Source organism: Ursus arctos, unplaced genomic scaffold (genome assembly GCF_023065955.2).
Source record: "Ursus arctos isolate Adak ecotype North America unplaced genomic scaffold, UrsArc2.0 scaffold_30, whole genome shotgun sequence".
NCBI lineage: Eukaryota > Metazoa > Chordata > Mammalia > Carnivora > Ursidae > Ursus > Ursus arctos.
Genome location: NW_026622986.1, coordinates 13,431,482 through 13,454,464, shown reverse-complemented (window position 1 = coordinate 13,454,464; position 22,983 = coordinate 13,431,482). Strand labels below are relative to the sequence as shown.

At 40.1% G+C, this 22,983-nt stretch overlaps 2 protein-coding genes across 2 annotated transcripts in view; both read right to left on the bottom strand.

Moving 5' to 3' along the window:
- The window catches only part of LOC125281623 (ankyrin repeat domain-containing protein 26-like), a 45,529-nt gene extending 41,874 nt beyond the window's left edge, over nucleotides 1-3,655 (bottom strand). The window contains exons 1-3 of the mRNA XM_057304720.1: nucleotides 3,258-3,655; nucleotides 1,288-1,402; nucleotides 957-1,130 (exon numbers count right to left, since the gene is read on the bottom strand). Of these exons, the coding sequence (XP_057160703.1) occupies nucleotides 957-1,130; nucleotides 1,288-1,402; nucleotides 3,258-3,502 (534 nt within the window). The 5' untranslated portion in view covers nucleotides 3,503-3,655. The remainder of the gene's footprint in view (nucleotides 1-956; nucleotides 1,131-1,287; nucleotides 1,403-3,257) is intronic.
- The window catches only part of LOC125280907 (ankyrin repeat domain-containing protein 26-like), a 414,415-nt gene that overhangs the window by 167,188 nt on the left and 224,244 nt on the right, over nucleotides 1-22,983 (bottom strand). The window lies entirely within an intron of this gene.

The following is a 22,983-nucleotide window of genomic DNA, read 5'->3' as shown; positions in this document are numbered from 1 at the left end:
GGCTCAGGTCATGATCCCAGGGTCCTGGGATCCAGCCCTGCATCAGGCTCCCCTGCTTCTCCCTCTCCCTCTCCCTCTGCCCTTCCTCCCTACTCATGTTTCTTCTCTCTCCTTCATGCTCTCTCTCAAAGAAATAAAATATTTATAAAAAATACATCATCAAAGTGAAATCTTAGACAGTTATTTCAAAATATTTTCATTCAGGGCATGCTCAAGCTTCCAAACATGAAAAATTGACCTACCTAGGTCAACCAACAGTGTTTCTGTAAGAGCAGTGGTAGAAGGTAATGCATGTCATAGAAACAGCAGGTGGGCTGGTAAGCGTGGTTATCAACTACTCCCCATGTACAGCTACCACCCCACTGAGAAGCTACACAAGGCTGAGCAGGAGCTACTCTCTGAAATGGGAGAGCCCAGTGTGCTACATGGTGGGCAGAGTAGCTGTGAGCACAAGGACATGCCCCTATAGGATGTCATGACCTGATCCCCTTGCTCTCATCTTCAGAACCTTCACCTGCTGCTTTCTCCTCCCACATGCACTCACCCAAGTTACCCCGCTGGGTCACGCACGGTCTCCCACCCATCCCCAGCAGCACCCATTTCCTAAGCCCCTGCACAGTACCCAGCCTCCATCATCTCCTCCCTCCCCTCTAGCCCTTCAATCCTTTGTGGGCTCTGAGCCCACCATCCACTCCCAAGCGCTAATGGGAAGATTTTGTTCTGGGGTGAAAGGGTGGCTGGGAGACAGAACTTTGCCCTTTCCGTGGGCATTACCTTTCTCTAGCCCTCCCTGCCCTGGCTTTGGAGTTGTTTCCATGATGACAGAACTTGATGTATAGAATTCAGTATATATATTATATATATGAATAAATATGTAAATAAAATGTGGCTAAATAATTTATATACATACATATATATATACTTTCAAATACTTTATAAATAAAGTTGATCTGTACCTTGTTTCTTCCTTCAATATCTACATCGTATGAGAGCAGCTTCTCTACTATTGAGACGTTCTGACCAGCAGCAGCATAGTGGAGAGCAGTATTGCCATTATAGTCCATACAATTTGGATCAGCGCCATGTTCTAAAAGGATGGTTACACAGCTCTCCTCTTGGCACTGCACGGCCTGTCAGTATTATACCAATAAAGAGAGTGTAAACTCTGAGAATTTAAAGTAAACATGCCACAAGTTTCACCAATTAGTTATGTTTAAATGCAATACATTTTCATTCTAAGTAATTAAATCAAATCCATCTCAGGCAGACACAGCGGCTACAATATACCTTCATTAGCGGGGTCCTAGCTTCTTGATCATAGAGGTTAAGCTGGCAATTCCTGTCTGCTAGAAAACTCACCACATCTGGATGGCCAGTGGCACAGGCCAAATGGAGAGCAGTCCTATGAAAGTGAAAGAACTTTTTAGGAAATTACAGTGCACTATTTCAAAGCATGCAATTAATTCATGTAATTGTAAACGTGAAATAGCATCTTATTCCTATGACTCCAAAACAAAGACTTAGTTTTCTTTTGAAGAAAGGACAATATTTATTAGTGATCATTCACCACACTAATAAAAGAGCAGCCTCTCTGATTAGGTGGAACATGACCTCAGGATTCAGCTCAACTTGGGTTTGAATCCTACTTTAACTCTGTCACTTCATAGTTGTCGCTTAGCCTTATCCTCAATTTCCTCATCAACAAAATGGGGATAAAGACAGTTATCTCAGGTTCCCTGCCCTGCTCAGTCTGAAGATCATGTGACTCTTGATCTCGAGGATCCTGAATTCGAGCCCCATGTTGGGGATAGAGATTACTAAAAAATAATAATAATAAATAAATAAAATAAAGAGTAGTGATCTCATCTATGCAAAGTGTTTAGAACAGTTCCTACCACAAATAGCATCTCAAAAATTGTTACATAATATTATGATAACTATTATCATTACTACTACTATACAAAGACAACACTCCAATTAGGTAAAGTGATACAATTATGCCTACTTTGCAGATACGTTTTAAGGATTCCCAAGAATACTATAGTTCAGTGATTCTAAGAGGCTCATTCTGTCACCTTTTAATATCTCTGACATTAGAATGCAATTTATAATTCAAAATGTCTTACAAGTATAAATGGCAGAATTTTTTAAAATTTCTTATTGGTACACAAAATAGTGGGGCATCATACAATCTATGGTGCCTTACATTAAATGAAATAATGATATATACAAGAGGTCTGTTGCAGTTCTAGTCATATGGTTGGCATTTAAAGGAATTTTAGTTCTTGAAAGCATTACGGGAAAAGAGGACTAAAATAATGATTTTTTAAAACTAATTCTTACTCTGATTTTTAATAAACTTTCAGCCAAAGGAAACTCAGGATTCAAATAAACAGCGACAACTCATTTTATTAAATATTTAGATTTACAGGGTCGCCTGGGTGGCACAGCGGTTAAGCATCTGCCTTCGGCTTAGGGCGTGATCGCGGCGTTATGGGATCGAGCCCCACATCAGGCTCCTCCGCTATGAGCCTGCTTCTTCCTCTCCCACTCCCCCTGCTTGTGTTCCCTCTCTCGCTGGCTGTCTCTATCTCTGTCAAATAAATAAATAAAATCTTTAAAAAAAATATTTAGATTTATAGATCGTATGAAAATCAAGTATTATCAATTACCAATATGAGTATTTAATACTATTATAAATATCAAAAGGGAAGTTAAAGGTTAATTTCTACAATTTCCTATCTTCAGAAATGTTTTCGTTTGAAAGGAAGGAGGCACAGCTTCAATTGAGATTGAGTCCTAATACTTCGATTTAAAATTTCTCATCTTAGGGGCACCTGGGTGGCTCAGTTCCCTGAGTTTCCGACTCATGGTTTTGGCTCAGGTCATGATCTATTATGGAATAGATCTTTTTTTACAACATCATTGTATCAAAAGACGTCCACTAAAAGTAAAATACACACTTAATTTCTTTTTGTTACTACTGAACTTTGGTTAAATCACGCCAAAACTGTCTGTAAAGTGGACCATGCGGGGAATTATGAGTGGGTAAAAGGCAGCTGAAGCTTTTGTTTGTTGCTCAGACAGCCTGGGCGCTAGAGCCCATGGTGCCGGGCCTCCGGAGCAAAGAGGCCAAGCGCCCTCGGTGACAGGAGGGCTCGGCTCCGCAGGCTGGGCCCCGGAAGGTGCGCGCTTCTCGCGGTCCGCCCCACCTCCTCCCCGCGGTCTCGGGCCGCCGGCCTCCAAGTCCCTATTACCTGTGCATTTTATCTCGAGAGTTTATGCTGTTTTTCTTGACCACAGCAAGATGATGCACTTTCTCTACGTCGCCCAGGCAGGCAGCTCTATGAATGTTTCTAAGGTCTTTGTCCCGGATGGTGTACCCCTCCCGGGAGCTGCGGGCCACAGTTCTTTTCTCCTGCCTGAGGAGGCCGAAGCCGTCCCTCAGGGAGCTGGTAACGGGCAGGGACGACTTATCCCCAAAGCTAAAAAGCTTCTTCATTTTTTTGCACTTCGCAAATGCTCGGCTTTTCACTACCTCTACAACCCAACACTAGCTGTAGAGATAGGCAAACTGACCTCACCATTACATCACAGTAGCAAAGCTCCGGGGTTATTACCCTTGAGCGTAACCAAGCAATGGCGCCAAACACAAACGCGCTTGCGCACTTCAGAGGCAGTTGTCGCTGCGTGAGCACACAAAGCGCCAGCAGCCAAGAGTGCCCAAAGCGCATGTGCGAGGTCCAAGCCTCTCAACTCCCAGCGATTACCTGGGAGCCGGGCTGGGGTCCCTTCAAATGCTGGTGGGAGCTGGCTGAGCGTTTCTGCACCTTTGCAGAAGTTAGACTCGCCAGTGTGGAAAAGCAGTCTTTGTATACTACTGGGGCTAGAGTGCATGGATCTTCAGGATGCTGGATGCCTCATCCCCCAGAAAACTTCCTAAAACAAACTCTCCCTCAGTTTACTCCTCTTCCCTGTCCTTCTGGGCGCCAGCTGGTCTCCAGGGAGTTGAGCAGATGCAGCAATAGGCATTTTCAGGGGCTCCTGGGTGGCTCAGCTGGTTGGGCATCTGCCTTCCCTGTGCATGAACCCAGGGTCGTGGGATCAAGGCCCCGTTGGGCTCGCGGTGCAGTGGGGCCCTGCTTCTCCTTCTCCCTCTCTGCCTGATGCTCCGCCTGCTTGTGCTCTCTCTCTCTGTCAAATAAGTAAAATCATTAAAAAAAAAAAAAGGAAAGAAAGAAATCTGTTTTCATGGTCAGAGACTTCAGCAATATGTATCATCAAGTGCAAACTTATGAGGGGAAAACTATGCACGTTCTCCAGGCGAAATGAAAACGCGTTTCTGCATGCCTCTTAATCCTCCCATTTGGCCCAGCCTTACGTTTACATTTTCTTTACTTTTGTTTTCTGCTGCTACTTCCCAATTAAATCTTTAATCAGTCCAAGATTTATTTTGTAGCATGGTGCAACATATAAGTTTTTTTTCTTTTTTTTTTTTTTTTGATGGGGGAGGTGTTTCAGAGAGAATGGGCAGATAATGGCGGAGCGGGGGTGGGCAGCGGGAGTGGGAGAGGGAGGAGAGTCTTAAGCAGGCTCCACCCCAAGCACAGAGCAGGGGCTGGGGAGAGCGGGAATTGATCTCAGGGCCCTGACATCATAACCCGAGCTGAAATCAAGAGTCAGATGCCTAACCCAGGTGCTCCAACTTTAAGAACTGTCTAAAAAATAAAAGATAGTTCTTTGCTTGTCATACCTAATCCATCTTTTCTCACCTAATTCAAAATTCCACTTCACCATTATTAAATTCTCAGGTATGGTTTTTTCTGTTTCTGGGTTTTGTGTTCTGTTCAGTTGACTAGTAGTCTTCTTCTTGTGTCAGTACTCTACTATTTTAACTTCTTTATAAAATATGTTTTGATATCCATTACAGATCTATAGTTCCCCTTCCTAATCTTCTCTTTCAGTATTCTCTTGGCAATATTTACCTCTACGTTATTTGAGGTGATTATTCTATGTATGCCTGACTTAAGCAGGTGAAACCCTTAAAAGAGGACTCAGCCCTCTCTGCAGCAAAATTCTCCTTCTTGTCCTCATGAAGCAAGCAGCCATATTGAGGAAGCCTACATGGCCGAGAACAAGGAACAGCATTGCTATAGACTGAATATCTCTGTCCCCTCACTCCCAAATTCATGTGTTAAATCTGAATGTTCAATGTAATAGTGTTTGGAGGTGGGGGCTTTGAGAAGTGATTAAGTCATGAAGGTGGAACCCTCATGAATGGGATTAGTGCCCTTCTAAAGGAGTCCTGAGAGAGCTCCCCTGGCCCTGTGCCTTATGAGGAAACAGGAGGAAGACCAGCATCCATGAACCAGGAAGCAGGCCCTCACTGGACACTGAATCTGCCAGTGCCTTGATTTTGGACTTCCCAGCCTCCAGAACTGTGAGAAACGATATACTAAGACAGTTTAGCAAGACGGGTGAATTTAAGCTCAATATGCAAAATAATTTTATTTCTATAAGCTAGCAACAAACAGGAAATGAAATTGATTTTTAAATATTTATAATTAGGATCAAAATTATCAAATAACTGGAAATAAATCTAAAAAATATCTGCAAGACCTTTATAGAAACATTTTTAAACATTGAGAGTTAATCAATTAAAATATTGTTTGGAAAACTCAGTATTCTAAATGTCTTTTCCCTATAAACTATTCATAGATTCAATGCGATTCCAATCAGAATCTTGGCTTTGTAAAGCTTGACAAGTTGATTATAAAAGACCTCTGGAGCCCTTTCCCCCTTTCTTCTTTGTATTCCCAATTTTTCAGTTCAAAAGCATAGAAACAGGAACAGGGAGCCTGGTGGCCCACAGTGAGGTGTTGGAGCCTGGAGAGAATGGGGAAGGCATAAATGTGGGAGAGCCACCCTGCACAGTGTTGGAACATCCCTGAAAGGTCAACAACATAGAATGTGGTATCACAGACTGAAGGGAAACAACAGCCCAGCATGGGTTTTCAGAGCCTTGTGGGGGCAGTAAATCTGCAGAAGAGGTGGCCTGGCACAGAGTGTCTGAGAAAGGAGATAGTTACACGTCTCAAAGTACTTCTGCATAAAATACTAATGAATTGTAAAGTAGAAAGTTAACAGTCCAGAGGAGAAACCTGGCAGATACTACCTCCAGTGATCAACATTAACATCACCAACAATGGGACAAATCAAAATTGTAGGTCACATGAGAGGATGCAATGAGTAGAGGGCCACTTCAGTCATACCCTTGCTAAAAATGTGTGATCCGAAATTTTTAAAGATTTTTTTAAATTTGTCAGAGAGAGAAAGGAGAGAGAAAAAAAACAAACAAACAGGGGGAGCAGTAGGCAGAGGGAGAAGCAGGCTCCTCACTGAGCTAGGAGCCTGATGCGGGACTTGATCCCAGGACCCTGGAATCATGACCTGAGCTGAAGGCAGCCGCTTAACCAACTGAGCCACCCAGATGTCCCTGATCTGAATTTTATCACAAGGAAACACAAGAAAAACCCACATTGAAAGACATTCTACATTACTGCAATCAACTCCTCAAAAGATTAAAAGTCATGAAAATCAAGGAAAGACTAAGGAACCCTTCTAAACTGAAAGAGACTAAGACACACAACATCTGAATTAAATACATGGCTCTGAACAGGACCTTCCTTGCTAGAAAGGATATTACAGACAAGTAACAAGACTTAAAAAGAATATGAGGATTAAATGATAGAACGTATAGGGAGCCTGGGTGGCTCAGTCGGTTAAGCATCTGCCTTCGGCTCAGGTCATGATCCCAGAGTCCTGGCATCAAGACCCGCATCAGACTCTCTGTTCAGCAGGGAGCCTGCTTCTCCCTCTCCCTCTGCCTGCCGCTCTGCCTACTTGTGCTCTCGCTGTCTCTCTCTCTGCCAAATAAATAAAATCTTAAAAAAAAAAAAAAGAATATACAGTGGACACGGCTTGAATGGGTGCACTTATACGCAGATTTTTTTCAATAAATACATGACAGTACTGTAAATGTATTTTCTCTTCCTTATGATTTTAATAACATTTTCTTTTCTCTAGCTTACTTTGTTGTAAGATTATAGTATGGAATACATATAACATACAAAACACAGGTTAATCGACTGTTCTGGTACCAGTAAGTTATCCGGTAACAGCAGATTATTAGTAGTTAAGGCTTTGGGAGTCAAAAGTTATTCATGTATTTCTGACTGCAAACGGTCAGTGCCCCTAACCCCCACATCATTCAAGGGTCAATTGTATTAGAGTTCATTGTCTGTTTGTCAGGGTTGTATGGTAATTATGTGGAATGTACTGACTTGTAGGATATAAATGCTATGGGAATCAGGCATAATGTAACAATTGCAAATGGTTCTGGGGGAAAAATTCTTTTTTTCCCTCTAATTTTTCTTTTCTCTAATTTTAAGACTGTTCTCAAAAAGTAAATAAAAAATAAACAGAAAAGGTAAAAAGCCTTAGGCAAATCTTCTTTCACCATGAGGAAAGAGCTATGAATCAGTATTTAGGGGCGCCTGGGTGGCACAGCGGTTGAGCGTCTGCCTTCGGCTCAGGGCGTGATTCCGGCGTTGCGGGATCGAGCCCCACATCAGGCTCCTCTGCTATGAGCCTGCTTCTTCCTCTCCCACTCCCCCTGCTTGTGTTCCCTCTCTCGCTGGCTGTCTCTGTCTCTGTCAAATAAATAAATAAATAAATCTTTTAAAAAAAAATCAGTATTTAAACTTAAAATTATGCATAGGTTTTATGGCACTATAAAAATTGTAATGCATACAAACATTGACAATAGCCTTAGCAGCAATATATCAAAATGATGTCTGTCTAAATCCCCAGGTCCATATGTAGTAATAAGAATTGGAAAATACAAAAAAGCTATCAGTTAACACCACTGAAGTATTAATGACAACTTGGTTGGTTGGGTGCTGTTTAAAAAGCTGGTATTTGGGAAGCTTGAAGCACGTAAAACCCAATAGTGCTGGTTTCCATGTATAAAATCTGCTTAAAAGTTCATTAGGTGCCAAGAAACACAGCTTAAAATATTATATAAACTTTCATTACACACATGGTTCAAAACATCTTCCTTTAATAAAGATTTTTGCACAGCATACATTTAATAGGAAACACGTATAATGTTATATAAACATCCAGTAAATACATTTTTACTATTTATCTTTCAGATCCTATAACGGCTCCTCGAATTCTGTAAAAAGCCTTCTGATGTTTTCCATAGAACTTGATTTAGATGTGATTCAGAAGAAAGACGAGGTATAATAGGATGAATCTGATTCCAATTCAGCAGCAGCTGAAAAGAAAAAGAATTCTATTCTTTATCTAAAATACTTCGTGGTTAACTACAAGTTAGTAAAAAACAAAGTTGAAGCTTTATGAGTGTTAAGAATAATGAAAAATATCTACATACAGCTACAATATAAAATACAAGATTCCTTTTAAATATATTTTGCTCATGGTTGCCACTGAGTTAATTGCTATTGTGGATAAATATCAGAGCTTCTGGTTTTCTCATTACAAGAGGAAATGACAAGGTGATGACAGAGCCCACCCCTGAACAATCATATACTATGAACTGAAAAATCTAACAGGCAATTTGCAGCGTTGAATATACCATGACAGGTATAAAATAAGACACTGTAAGAGCACACAGAAGGGACATCCTAGTTTTCTACCAATATTGTCTGCTTTTGGTGGAGGTGACATGTAAGCTGATACCTGAAGGACGAGGAAAAAGGGTGCCAGGTAGAGGGAAGACGCATATACAAAGAACATACACAAAGAGTGAGGAAGAACACTTGTGGAGTTGCAAGCAGTCTACGCTGAAGAGGCGCTAGAGCAAAGCAGCACAGTAGGGTAAGCAGCAAAAGAGAAGGCTGAATAATCTGGCAAGAACCAAATTGATCTGAGTGTTTTTATTCTACGTAAGGAACTTGGAATTTTACCCAATGGCAAAAGGTCAACCAATGACAAATCAATCACTGGAGATTTAAATGTCACCTGTCAAGTGACAGCTATATGAACTACAATATGAACTATAATTGCTTCACTAAGTGTTACTAAGACAAGTCTGGTTTTTTTGGTCTTATACCACTAGCAGAAACAAGAATTTGAGAAAGCCCACATATTCAGGGTGACAGTTCCACAGGAATGGAAGAAGTGAAGGAAGAGTATAGCCAGAAATAATAACAGATACATAGACATTTGGGGATTTTTTTTTTAAAAGTCTGAAACACGATGACCAAATGAGGAATAAGTATGTTCTTCAGTATGGTTATGTCTTACATTTTTTATTAGATATACATAAAAAACATTAATGTAGTACCTATTACCCAAACAATGGAAAGAGATGCCATTGACTATTCATAGTTTATTTCAGAAATCGATGACCATCTTAATTCATAAATTTGGCAACATACCTGCCTTTAGTTCTCTAGATATTCTTTTTTCGAACTCCTTCTGCACCTGAAATAAGTCAAATATTATTTAGAATGTCATGTTAAACAAGGGATATTATTTTAGGAACTATATATATCTTATGAAATGTGGTCTTCAAATAACACTTGCAGAGACTACAACTAAATTAGGGATTGCTTAAATAGAAAAATAATCACGTAAATAAAATAAAATAAATCCCTACTTATTTTAATCTTAGGTAACTGAGAAGAAACATATGGAATGCTATTTAGATGAATCTGATAAAAAGTACCTTTAATATTGGTCTATTGAATACACAGAATTCTGGAAGAGGAGGAAGATGGCGGAGGAGGAGGGGACCATCGTTTCGTCCTCTCCGTGGAATTCAGCTAGATAGCTTTCAAATGACTCTTAACGCCTGTGAGCTCAACCTGAGATCTAAGAAAAGAACGGTTGCAATTCTACAGATAGAAAAGCGACCACTTTCTGCAAGGTAGGAGGTGCGGAGATGCGAATGCGAGGGGATATATGGGAAGATAAACCGTAAGGGGAGGGATCATCCACAAGCCAGCTTTCAGAAAGTGATAAGCAGTCGTGTGCAAATCGGAACTTTTAGAAGTCTGCTCCGGTGAGGGACATCCCTGCTTGAAAGGCACTCAGGTGGAGAAACAGGGTGGAATCCTAGGTGGGACAGCCTGGGCTCAGGATCCCCGGAATCACAGAAAGAACACGGCTGTCTGAGTGTGGGAGAGTTCCCAGGCATCTGAGCAGGGAGGCCGGCTGCAACCAGTGAGCGGAGGAGGGGGCTTTCAGCTGGGTGTTGCCATAAACCATGAACTGCCAAGGGTTGGGCGACTGCTCTCAGAGTGGTGGCCCAACAAGCGGCAGAACCAGGGCAAGACCTCCCTCCCACCCCCTGGAGGAGCGGTGTGAATGCATGCCACAGGAGGCAACAAAGTTTGGAAACTCCAAAGGGGGTGGCGGGGCTGAGATAAAAATGCTCGGTCACAGGCTGGGGGTACACAGAGTGCAGACAGAAACCAGGGAGACAGAAGTGTCTGACAGCTTCTCCGTGAGGGCACACTGAAGAGTAGAGGGTGCCAGCATCCAGCTCCAGGGCTGGACACTGGGAGGCTGACATTTCCATTCTCATGCTCTAAAGTGGTGCGGAAAGCCTTCAGGGAACAAAAGCCACATAGAGCAATCCGGAGCAGATGACTCAGCCCGGCCCCCCTGGCAAGGGCAGTGCAATACAGCCGGGGAAACGACCCCTGAGAATCAGCGCAGCAGGCCCTTCCCTCAGAAAACCAGCAAGAACATCCCAGTAAGACCAAGGTTACAGAGCACACGGAACTGCAGAACTCCAGCACGAGGGGAAAATGCTATAAAGAATTCCTGGCTTTTTCTCATGATTCCTTAATCTTTCCACTTTAATTTTCTATTTCCTTTTCATTTTCTTATTTTGGCAACTCGTTTTTTTCCCAACTTTTTAAATTTTCATTTTTATACTTACGTTCTATCCTTTCATTGTATTTAACTTTATTTTTGCATATGTAGTTTCTCCTCACAAACAGACCAAAATACACCCAGAGTCTAGTGTATTACTCTGTTCTCATCTCCTACCTGATTATATTCTTTCCCTTTTTTAATTTTTATTTTATTTACTTCTTTGGTTTCAGGTCTCTTCTGATTTATTAGGAGTATATTTCTCTGGGGTCATTGTTGCTAGTTTAGTATTTTGTGCTCTCGTTCATCTATTCTTCTATGGACAGAATGACTAGATGGAAAAACTCACCTCAAAGAAGAGAACAAGAGGCAGTACTGACTGTCAGGGACCTAATCAGTACGGATATAAGTAAGATGGTGGAACTAGACTTCAAAATAACAATTATAAAGATACTAGCTGGGCTTGAAAAACGCACAGAAGACACTAGTGAATCCCTTTCTGGAGAAATAAAAGAAATAAAATCTTAAGAAATCGAAATCAAAAGGCCATTAATGAGACACAATCATAAATGGAGGCTCTACTTCGGGAAAACCGTATGGAGGTTCCTCAAGACGTTAAAAATAGAGCTACCATATGACCCAGTCATGGTACGACAAGGATTTACCCCAAAGATGCAAACGTAGGGATCTGAAGGGGCACCTAGACACCAATGTCTACAGCAGCAATGTCCACAACAGCCAAACTGTGGAAACAGCCCAAATGTCCATCAACAGATGAATGGATAAAGAAGATGTGGTATATATAAATACAATGGAATAGTACTCAGCCATGAAAAACCATGAAATCTTAAATTTTACTTGATGTAGATGGAAATGGAGGGTATTATCCTGAGAGAAATAAGTCAATCAGAGAAAGACAATTATCATATGGTTTCCTACCTATGTGGTATATGAGAAACAGTGCCGAGGATCATAGGGGAAGGGAGGGAAAACTAAATGGCAAGAAATCAGAGAGGGAGACAAACCATGAGAGACTCTTAACTATAGGAAACAAACTGAGATTTGCTGGAGGGGAGGTGGGTGGAGGTTGGGGTAACTGGGTGATGGGGCATGAAGGAGGGCACGTGATGTGTAGAGCACTGGGTGTTAAACACAACTGATAATTAACTGAACACTACATCTGAAACTAATGATATATCATGCGTCAGATAACTGAATAGAAATTTTTAAAAAATTTATCACATACATAATGGGTAAGGTGAAATAAAACACTATTTGCTTATCTTTTCCAGACTTTTTGAGCTATAATTAACTAACAAAAATGATATATTTAAAATTTTAAAAATTGGAGGCTGTAACTGCTAGGAGAAATGAGGCAGAAAGGACAAGTAGAGATATGAAGACAAAATGAGGGAGAATAAAGAAGCTGAGAAAAAAGAAACGACTGGATCACGAGGGGAGAATTCGAGAGATAAGTGATACCATAAAGCAAAACAATATTAGAATAATTGGGATCCCAGAAGAGGAAAGAGGGGGTGGCAGAAGGTATATTTGAGAAATTACAGCAGAGAACTTCCCTAATCTGGGAAGGAAACAGGTATTTAAATCCAGGAGGCACAGAGAACCCCCTCCAACATCAATAAAAACAGGTCAACAGCTCGACATACAGTAGTGAAGCTTGCAAATTTCAGAGACAAAGAGAAAATCCTGAAAGCAGCTCGGGACAAGAGGTCCTTAACCAACAAGGGTGAAAACATAAGGCTGGTGGGCAGGCCTGTCCACACAGAGCTGGCAGGCCAGAAAGGACGGGCATGATATATTCAATGTGCTAAATGGTAAAAATATGCAGCCAAGAACACATTATCCAGCAAGGCTGTCATTCAAAATAGAAGGAGAGATACAGAGTTTCCAGGACAAACAGAACCTAGAAAATTTGTAAGCACTAAACCAGCCCTGCAAGAAATATTAAAGGGGATCCTTGAAGCCAAGTGAGAGCAACAAAGTAACACAGACCAGAAAGGAACAGAGACAATATACAGAAACAGTGACATTACAGATAATACAATGGCACTAAATTCATATCTTTCAACAGTGACCCTGAATGTAAATGGGTCAAAAGCCCCAATCAACAGACACAGGGTATCAGATTGGATAAAAAAGCAAGGCCCATTGATAGGCTCTCTGCAAGAGACTCGTTTTAGACCCAAGGACACCTCCCGATTGAAAGTGAGGAGGTGCAAAACCATTTATCATGCTAATGGACATCAAAAGAAAGCTGGGGTAGCAATCCTTATATCAGACAAATTAGATTTTAAACCAAAGACTGTAATAAGAGATGAGGAAGGACACTATCATAATTAAAGGGTCTATCCAACAAGAAGATCTAACAATTGTAAATATTTATGCCCCTAACATGGGGGCAACCTATTATATAAACCAATTAATAACAAAATTAGAGAAACACATCAATGATGATACAATAATAGTAGGTAGGGGACTTTAACGCCCCACCCGCTGCAATGGATAGATCACCTAAGCAAAAGATAACAAAGAACAAGGGCTTTGAATGACACACTGGACCAGATGGACTTCATGGATATATTCAGAGCATTTCATCCTAAAGCAACAGGATACACATTCTTCTCAGGTGCACATGGAACACTCTCCAGAGTAGATCACACACTGGGTTCAAATCAGGACTCAACCAGGGCAAAAAGATGGAGATTATGCCATGCATATTTTCAGAACACAATGCTTTAAAATTTGAACTCGGTCAGAAGAAAAAATTTGGAAGGACACAAATACATGGAGGTTCAAGAGCATCCTACTAAACAATGAATGGGTCAACCAGGAAATTAAAGAAGAATGAAAAGAATTCATGGAAACAAAGGAAAATGATAACACAACTGTTCAAAACCCATGGGATGCAGCAAAAGCGGTTCTCAGAGGGAAGCATAGAGCAATGCAGGTCTTTCTCAAGAAACAAGAAAGGTCCTAAATACACAACCTAACCTTACACCTAAAGGAGCTGGAGAAAAAACAGCAATTAAAGTCTAAATGCAGCGGGAGAAGAGAATTAATAACGACCAGAGCAGAAATCAATGAAATTGAAACCAAAAGAACAGTAGAACACAGCAACAAAACTGGGAGCTGGTTAAGAATTAGTAAGATCGGGGCTCCTGCGTGGCACAGTGGTTAAGCGTCTGCCTTCGGCTCAGGGCGTGATCCCAGCGTTGTGGGATCGAGCCCCACATCAGGCTCCTCTGCTATGAGCCTGCTTCTTCCTCTCCCACTCCCCCTGCTTGTATTCCCTCTCTCGCTGGCTGTCTCTATCTCTGTCAAATAAATAAAATCTTAAAAAAAAAAAAAGAATTAGTAAGATTGATAAACCCCTGGCCAGACTTAGCAAAAAGAAGAAAGAAAGGATCCAAATAAATAAATCACGAATGAAAGAGGAGAGATCACAACCAGCACCAAGGAAATACAAACAATTTTAAGGAACATAGTAGGAACAACTATAGGCCAACAAACTAGGCAATCTGGAAGAAATGGATTCATTCCTAGAGACGTATAAACTACCAAAACTGAAACAGGAAGAAACAGAAAACCTGAACAGTCCCGTAACCAGCAAGGAAAATTGAAGCAGTTATCAAAAATCTCCCAACAAACAAAACTCCAAGGCTGATGGCTTCCTTGGGGAGTTCTACCAAACATTTAAAGAGGAATTAATACCTATTCTTCTGAAGCCGTTTCAAAAATATAGAAATGGGAGGAAAACTTCCAAACTCTTCCTATGACACCAGCATTACCTTGATCCCCAAACCAGACAAACACCCCACCAAAAAGGAGAATTACAGACCAATATCCCTGATGAACACGGACGCAAAAACTCTCACCAAGATACTAGCCAACAGGATCTATCAGTACATTAAAAGGATTATTCACCACAACCAAGTGGGATTTATTCCTGGGCTGCAAGGATGGTTCAACATCCGCAAATCAATCAATGTGATATGCTACTTTAAGGAAAGAAAGGACAAGGACCACTTGATCCTCTCGATAGACACAAAAAAGCAACTGACAAAGTACAGCATCCTTTCTTGATTAAAATTCTTCACGGGGGTGCCTGGGTGGCACAGCGGTTAAGCGTCCGCCTTCAGCTCAGGGCGTGATCCCGGCATTCTGGGATCGAGCCCCACATCAGGTTCCTCCGCGATGAGCCTGTTTCTTCCTCTCCCACTCCCACTGCTTGTGTTCCCTCTCTCGCTGGCTGTCTCTATCTCTGTCAAATAAATAAATAAAATCTTTAAAAAAAAAAAAACTCTTCACGGTGCAGGGATAGATGGAACAGAACCTCAAGATCATAAAAGCCATCTTCAAAAAGCCCACAGGGAATATCATTCTCCATGGGGAAGAAACGAGGGCTTTTCCCTAAGGTCGGGAGCACGGCAGGGATGTCCACTCTCACCACTGTTGTTCAACATAGTACTAGAAGTCCTAGCCTCAGCAATCAGATAACAAAAAGAAATAAAAGGCATCCGAATCCGCAAAGAAGTCAAACTCGCACTCTTCGCAGACGACGTAATACTCTATGTGGAAAACCCAAAGACTCCACCCCAAACTTGTTAGAACTCATACAGGAATTCTGCAAACTGGCAGGATAGAAAATCAGTGCACAGACATCAGTTACATTTCTATAGACTAACGAAGAGACAGAAGAAAGAGAAATTAAGGAGTCAAACCCATTTACAATTGCACCAAAACCCGTAAGATTAGAAATCAGAAATAAACCTAACCAAAGAGGCAAAGGCTCTGTACTCTCAAAACTCTAGAACACTCATGAGAGAAACTGAGGAAACCACAAAAATGGAAATACATTCCTCGCTCATGGACTGGAAGAACAAATATTGTTAAAATGCTATGCCACCTAGAGCAGTCTATACCTTCAATCCAATCCCTATCAAGATACCATCAACTTTTTTCACAGAGCTGGAGCAAATAATCCTAAAATTTGTATGGAACCAGAAAAGAACCTGCATAGCCAAAGGAATGTTGAAAAAGAAAACCAAAGCTCGTGGCATCACAATTCCGGATTTCAAGCTCTGTGACAAAGCTGTAATCATCAAGACAGTATGGTACTGGCACAAAAACATTCTGTTTCTTTGGCCAATGAAACACAATAGAGACCCCAGAAATGGACCCTCAACTCTATGGTCAACTAATCTTTGACAAAGCAGGAAAGAACAGCCAGTGGAAAAAAGACAGTCTCTTCAACAAATGGTGTTGGGAAAATTGGACAGCCACATGTAGAAGAATGAAATGGGACCATTTTCTTACACCATACACAAAAATAGACTCAAACTGGATGGAAGACCTAAGTGGGAGACAGGAACCCATCAAAATCCTAGAGGAGAACATAGGCAGCCACCTCTGTGACCTCAGCCGCAGCAACTTCTTGCTAGACAGGTCTCCAAAGGCAAGGGAAACAAAGACTTCATCAAGATAAAAAGCTTTTGCACAGCAATGGAAGCAGTCGCTGGCACCAAAAGACAACCACGGAATGGGAGACGATATTTGCAAACGACATATCAGTTAGAGGGCTAGTATCCAAAATCTATAAAGAACTTATCAAACTCAACACCCAAAAAACAAATAATCCAGGCAAGAAATGGGTGGAAGACGTGAACACACATTTCTCCAAAGAAGACATACAAATGGCCAAAAGACACATGAAAAAATGCTCACCATCACTCGGCATCGGGGAAATGAATACAAATCAAAACCACAATGAGATTTCACTTCACACCAGTCAGAATGGCTAAAATGAGCAAGTCAGGAAACGACAGATGTTGGCAGGGATGCAGAAGAAGGGAACCCTCTTACACTGTTGGTGGGAATGCAAGCTGGCACGGCCACTCTGGAAAACAGTATGGAGGTTCCTCAGAAAGTTGAAAATAGAGCTACCCAACGACCCAGCAATTGCACTAGTAGGGATTTATCCCAAAGATACAAATGTAATGATCTGAAGGGGCACCTGCACCCCAATGTTTATAGCAGCAATTTTATTTTGAGAGATAAAGAGAGAGAGAGCGGGAGCACAAGTGGGAGGAGGAACAGAGGGAGTGGAAGCAGCAGACTTCCCACTGAGCAGACAGCCTGAAGTGGGCGGGGCTCTATCCCAGGACCCTGGAATTATGACCTGAGCTGAAGGCAGGCACTCAACTGACTGAGTCCCCAGGAACCCCAGTACCCTACTTTAGACCTCATTTTGGGCATTCAATGAGAGGATACCTTTTATAAGAAAGGTCTAAGAAAGAATATTCTAGATGGGAATACTTGTAATATACAGTTGATCCTTGACCAACATGGGTTTGAACTGTGCAGGTCTACTCGACTTACACGTAGACTTTTTTTGATACAATATGTATTAGTGTATTTTCTCTTCCTGCTGTTTTTCCCGGTAACATTTTTTTCTCTAGTTTATTTTAGGGTGAGAATATAGTATATAACACATGTAATGTACAAAACATGGGTTAATGGACTATTTATGTTATCGGTAAGGCTTCCAGTCACCAGTAGGCTATTAGTAGTTTAGTTTTTTGGGTTCCACGTGTAAGGGAAATCATATGGTATTTACCTTTCTCTGAGTTATCTCACTTAGCATAATACTAGTTCTTATTTTTTTTTTAAGATTTTTTTAATTTATTTATTCGACAGAGATAGAGACAGCCAGCGAGAGAGGGAACACAAGCAGAAGGAGTGGGAGAGGAAGAAGCAGGCTCATAGCGGAGAAGCCTGATGTGGGGCTCGATCCCACAAGCATAATACTAGTTCTACCAATGTCACAAATGGCAAGATCCCATTCTTTTTTATAGCTGACTAATATTTCACTGTATACATATAACACATCTTCTTTATCCATTCATCTGTTGATGGACACTGAGGTTGCCTCCATCCTTTGCTTATTGTAAATAATGTTTCAAAAAAACATAGGGGTGCGTACAACTTTTCGAATTAGTGTTTTCATTTTCTTTGGGTAAATGCCAGTAGTGGAATTACTGAATTGTACTGTATTTCTATTTTTAATTTTTTGAGAAACCGTAACACTTTTTGACCATAACATTATATTCCGGCCTTATAAAATGAATAATCTGACAACATTACAAGACAGGCCTTGTAAAATTAGTAACTCAATACCACTTGATGGGAGAAGCTTTTATTGAAGCAATTTTATAATACCATTAATAAATACTATGTAAGATATAAACCACTTTTTATACAGCGTGAATTAAAGAACTATCAAGGTAATGTTATTATCTTTTCCCCCAAAAGCTCTTTTCCTAAATATTTACTTCTGGGACCTGTGTTTATTTCCAGGTGAGAACTGTGTTTAGATGGTAGAAACAGCTTGAGGTCCATTAATAAAGAGAACACATTTGCAATTTTATTTATACTTTTCCATTTATCAAAAACATAGGAGGTTAAGAAAATTATACACAGAAAAACAATGTACAATGTATCAGCAAATTTTAATCCAAAGAATTATTAACTAGAAGGATTTTCTCATAAGTGTCAGGTTTCAAACTATCGCCCATAGAAATCTAAGGTTCCACTGGGGACACAGCAGGATTGAGGGACAAGGAAGTCTACAGGTGTAGTCTCATCTCTCCTTTAGCTAAAGAGCTCTACTTGTCTCTGTTTTATATAATACAGTTTAATGCAAAAAAAAATTAAGTTCTATTCTTTGAAAAAAAATTTTTTTCCAATGGTATGGAAGTCACTAACTTAGTCAAAGTTCCTAATTTCACAGAGGAGACAAAAAGGCCTCAGAGAGATTGTAGTTTGCCTGAGGTCAAAAACCCACCTAGTTGCAGGCCAGGAATGTGCTAATTTAGGTCTTACTGAGCCTAGAGTTTTATGCCAATTACTTCCCCATAGTCAGGAAAAACACATGTGTTTTTAAGGATAACTCAGAGAAAATGAATATATAAAACTTTGTCATGTGGCTCAATAATGTTTAGGCATTAGGCACAACATAACTTTCTAACTAAATTATAAATGTTGAAGTCATGAACAAACATAAAAGAACAGAAGTTATCTTAACTCCTATTAGTAACAGTCAATATACTCAATTTATAAGCACAAAGTTTTTTAACCACAGGACAGAGAACTTGAAGGAGAAAATCTTTAGTTGAACCAAAGAACCTGAAGCTGAGGAAATTCTTCCTTGAAAGAATTATTCATTTCCTTCAAATAAAACTTGGTTTTAGCAAAATCAACCAATAAATGAGTTACCTGTGTTGTGAGTTATTTATAGCAAAATTTAAAACACAAAACAGATTTCTCCTTACCATCTAGCATGCCCTGTCCGACCTCTCATCATTAGTTGGTATGTACAAAAGACATGACTAACTTTAATTACAATTGAAGTCCAGTCAGAAATTATAGGTAAATCTTCATTTCCATGTGAGGACTTTTCTCTACCTTCCTCACGACAGGAAGGGAGATGTACCTAATGGGTGAACTGGGGAGAAGGCACTAAGCAGTGCGTACGTGGTTGCAAATCTCTTCTCTGAAAAGATGTGCCTGCCACAGTAACATCAATTCAGGCCTGTTCTCATCTTTTTGGGATGGGCATCTAACATTTGTTCCCCCCGTTTACAACTGTGTGCGGAAGTGCCTAATTTGGGATAAAGTATTGGGAAGCTCACTGTGGCTACATGCCTAAACCACATCCTCCAATTTGTTAGTATGTATCGGTAATAAAGTTACTAAGCTTATCTCCATCTGCCTGACTCCTGTGTTCTCAACTTAGAAAAAGAAGAGCAATGCCATCTGCCACCTACCCCACCACAGTTCCAAGAAAAATGGCCAGACAACACTTAGAAATGCTTTCTTCCTTGACTTCATAACGAACACTCATTGTTCAAAGCCACATACTTTAAAGAGGGAAAAAGTTGACAAGAACAATTTCTGAAGCAAACATAGAAAGTCAGACAGAATGAGGAGACAGAGGAATATGTGCCAAATGAAAGACCAATACAAGGCTTCAGAAAAATAACTAAATGAAAAAGAGATAGGTTATCTACCTGATAGAGTTCAAAGTAATGGTCATAAAGATGCTCAGCAAACTTGGGAGAAGAATGGATGGATTCAGTGAGAACTCCAAGAAAGAGAAAATATAAAGAAGAACCAATCAGAGCTGAAGAATACAATAACTGCAATGAAAAATACACCAGAGGGAATCACCAGCAGAGTAAAAGCTGCAGAAGAACAGATGAGTGATCTGCAAGATAGGGTAGTAGAAACGATCCAAGCCAAAAAGAAAAAAGAATTTTAGAAATGAGGATAGGTTAAGGGACCTCCTAGAATCACGCCCCGCATCAGGTCCCCTGCTCAGGGAGCCTACTTCTCCCTCTCCCTCTCCCTCTGGCCCTCCCCTCCCACTTGTGTTTGCTCTCACTTGCTCTGCTCTCTCTCTCTCAAAAATAAACAAGAAAAGAAAAGAAAAGGCCATAACTTTAAGTAAGAAAATTACAAGAGAAAGAGTTTTATTGGTACAAGCAAACATACAGTAAAGGTAATAGAGCAATCACTTTTATAAAGCCAGTATGAAGGTTAAAAGACAAAAGTAGTAATATCAATTATATCTACAGTAATTAGCTTAGGGACACACAAAATAAAAAGATGTAAACTAAGACATCAAATACATAAAACAAGGAGGGGTGTAAAATTTAGTGTTTATAAAATGAGTTTGAACTTAAACATCAACTTAAAAGAGACCGCTATATACATAGGATGTTACATATGAACTTCATGGTGATCACAAACCAAAAATCTATAATCGATAAACAAAAAAGAAAAAGAAAGGCATCCAAGCATAACACTAAAGAAAGTCCTCAAATTAGAAGGGAAGAGAGCAAGACAATAAGGAAGCCGAATGAAAGACCAAGATTGAGGCCTCATTTATCCTGAGCCTATGCTACTTTTGTCCACATCAATAAGACCATGAATATACCAACAAAACCATAAACCTATGTGCATTGATTGAAATGGATATTTTAATAACAATGATACACAATGGAAACTAGCTGCTATTTAAAGACTCCCTATCATACTCATCTTAGTCATCAATCACCAACTTAAGTGATGGCAAGGTAGATACGTGTGAACTTCATTTTAAAAATTCAAATTGTGGGGCACCTGGGTAGCTCAGTCAGTTAAGCGTCTGACTCTTGATTTTGGCTCCGGTCATGATCTCAGGGTCGTGAGACTGAGCCGTGCATCAGGCTCCTCACTGACCATGGAGCCTGCTTACCCTCTGCCCCTCACCCCGTGCTTGCACTGCCATTCTCTCCTTTAAAAAAAAAATCAAATATTTGCTTGATTTAGCTATTTAGAAAATGCTCTACAATTGCTCAGCAAGACATTTTGTAAAAATTGAAACAAGTGCTATAAGTAAAAAAAGATGCTGTAAGTAAGAAAGCAATAAAGGATGTACTCTCCTGTAAGAAAATGCCAAAAATTTTAACTTAAAAAGAAAAATTAATCTTTTTAGGATTATAAGTTTATGTAATTCATAAAAGAACTTTTCATGGATTCTTCCAAATAATTAACATCCATATGGGATTGTTTGGACTCTAATCATTCACTTACGCATATGGGTGGAAAAAATTGGTAACAGCAAACTTTAAAATTGTTATAAACCATTGTCAACCAGAAAATAAGTCAAGGTATCTAAGTGTACATTTGGTTAATGAGCAATAATATTTACTTTCTAAAATTGAATTTCAGTGTAACTTTTCAAGAAATATAAAATGTGTCACTTTTGGGGTGGCTCAATCGGTTAAGAGTCCGACATTTTTTTTTTAAGATTTTATTTATTTATTTGACACAGAGAGGGACAGCCAGTGAGAGAGGGAACACAAGCAGGGGGAGTGGGAGAGGAAGAAGCAGGCTCCCAGAAGAGCATGGAGACCAATGTGGGTCTCAATCCCAGAACCCCGGGATCACGCCCTGAGCCGAAGGCAGATGCTTAATGACTAAGCCACCCAGGTGCCCCAAGTGTCCGACTCTTGATTTCAGCTCAGGTCATGATCTCAGGGTCGTGAGACTGAGCCCTACATAGGGTTCCATGCTCAGCGGGGAGTCTGCTTGAGAGTCTCACTCTCTCTCTCCCTCTTGTGCACTCTCTCTCTAAAATAAATAAAATCTTTAAAACAATAATAAAATATGTCAGTTTAATTATATTTATTGAATAAAGTTATCTCTTGAAAGTAAGAGCTCCAGGAACAACAACAACAAAAAAATCACAAATTTTCTGTCTCATTTCCTTATTAGCACAAATAATTATGTCTTTTACTAGTGTGTATAAGTCAGTTAAACAACTCAGGATTTCACCAAATTAAAAATAAAAATTATATCAGAAATCTGAAACCCAAGGAAAAAAAGATAAGACTATATAACTAACCTTCAATAAGTAACTCTCGATGCCATTATTTGAAGGCCACGAGCTTGAGGGTGGAATCATGACATTCTCTCTTGGAGCAACATGTCTATTGAGAGCTAAACTATTATTGATATTTCTGACGTAAGGCAGTTCCAAGACAGGACTCATAGTAACAGTGTGAAGGAAGTTCCTTTTCTGCTGTTTTTCCACTAGAAGTTTGGTTCTGATCTCTGCCAGCCTCTCATTAGTCCTGTTAAGATTACAAAACACAATGCTTAGTATTTCATTTCTCCCCAAATCACTCCTAAATGACTTGTATTTTTTTTAAGTTTCCATAATAGTAAACAGAACATGCCCTTAAATGGTGTTTTAACACTGAAAATGTGACAGAGAAGACCTACTACATATATTATAGGTTTAAAATTGTTCTAAATAAGTACATATATTTCTTGGGACTCCTAACTAACAAGTAATTCAAAATAAGGAGGGAGAGAAATGGCTATCAGTGATATACACGGCTTAATAGGTAATAATTGCTGCCCTCCAGAATGGCAGTACTTATGAGACTCTTGAGGAAGCCATTACACATACTTATATTTAGTAAACACTTTAGAGATATAAAA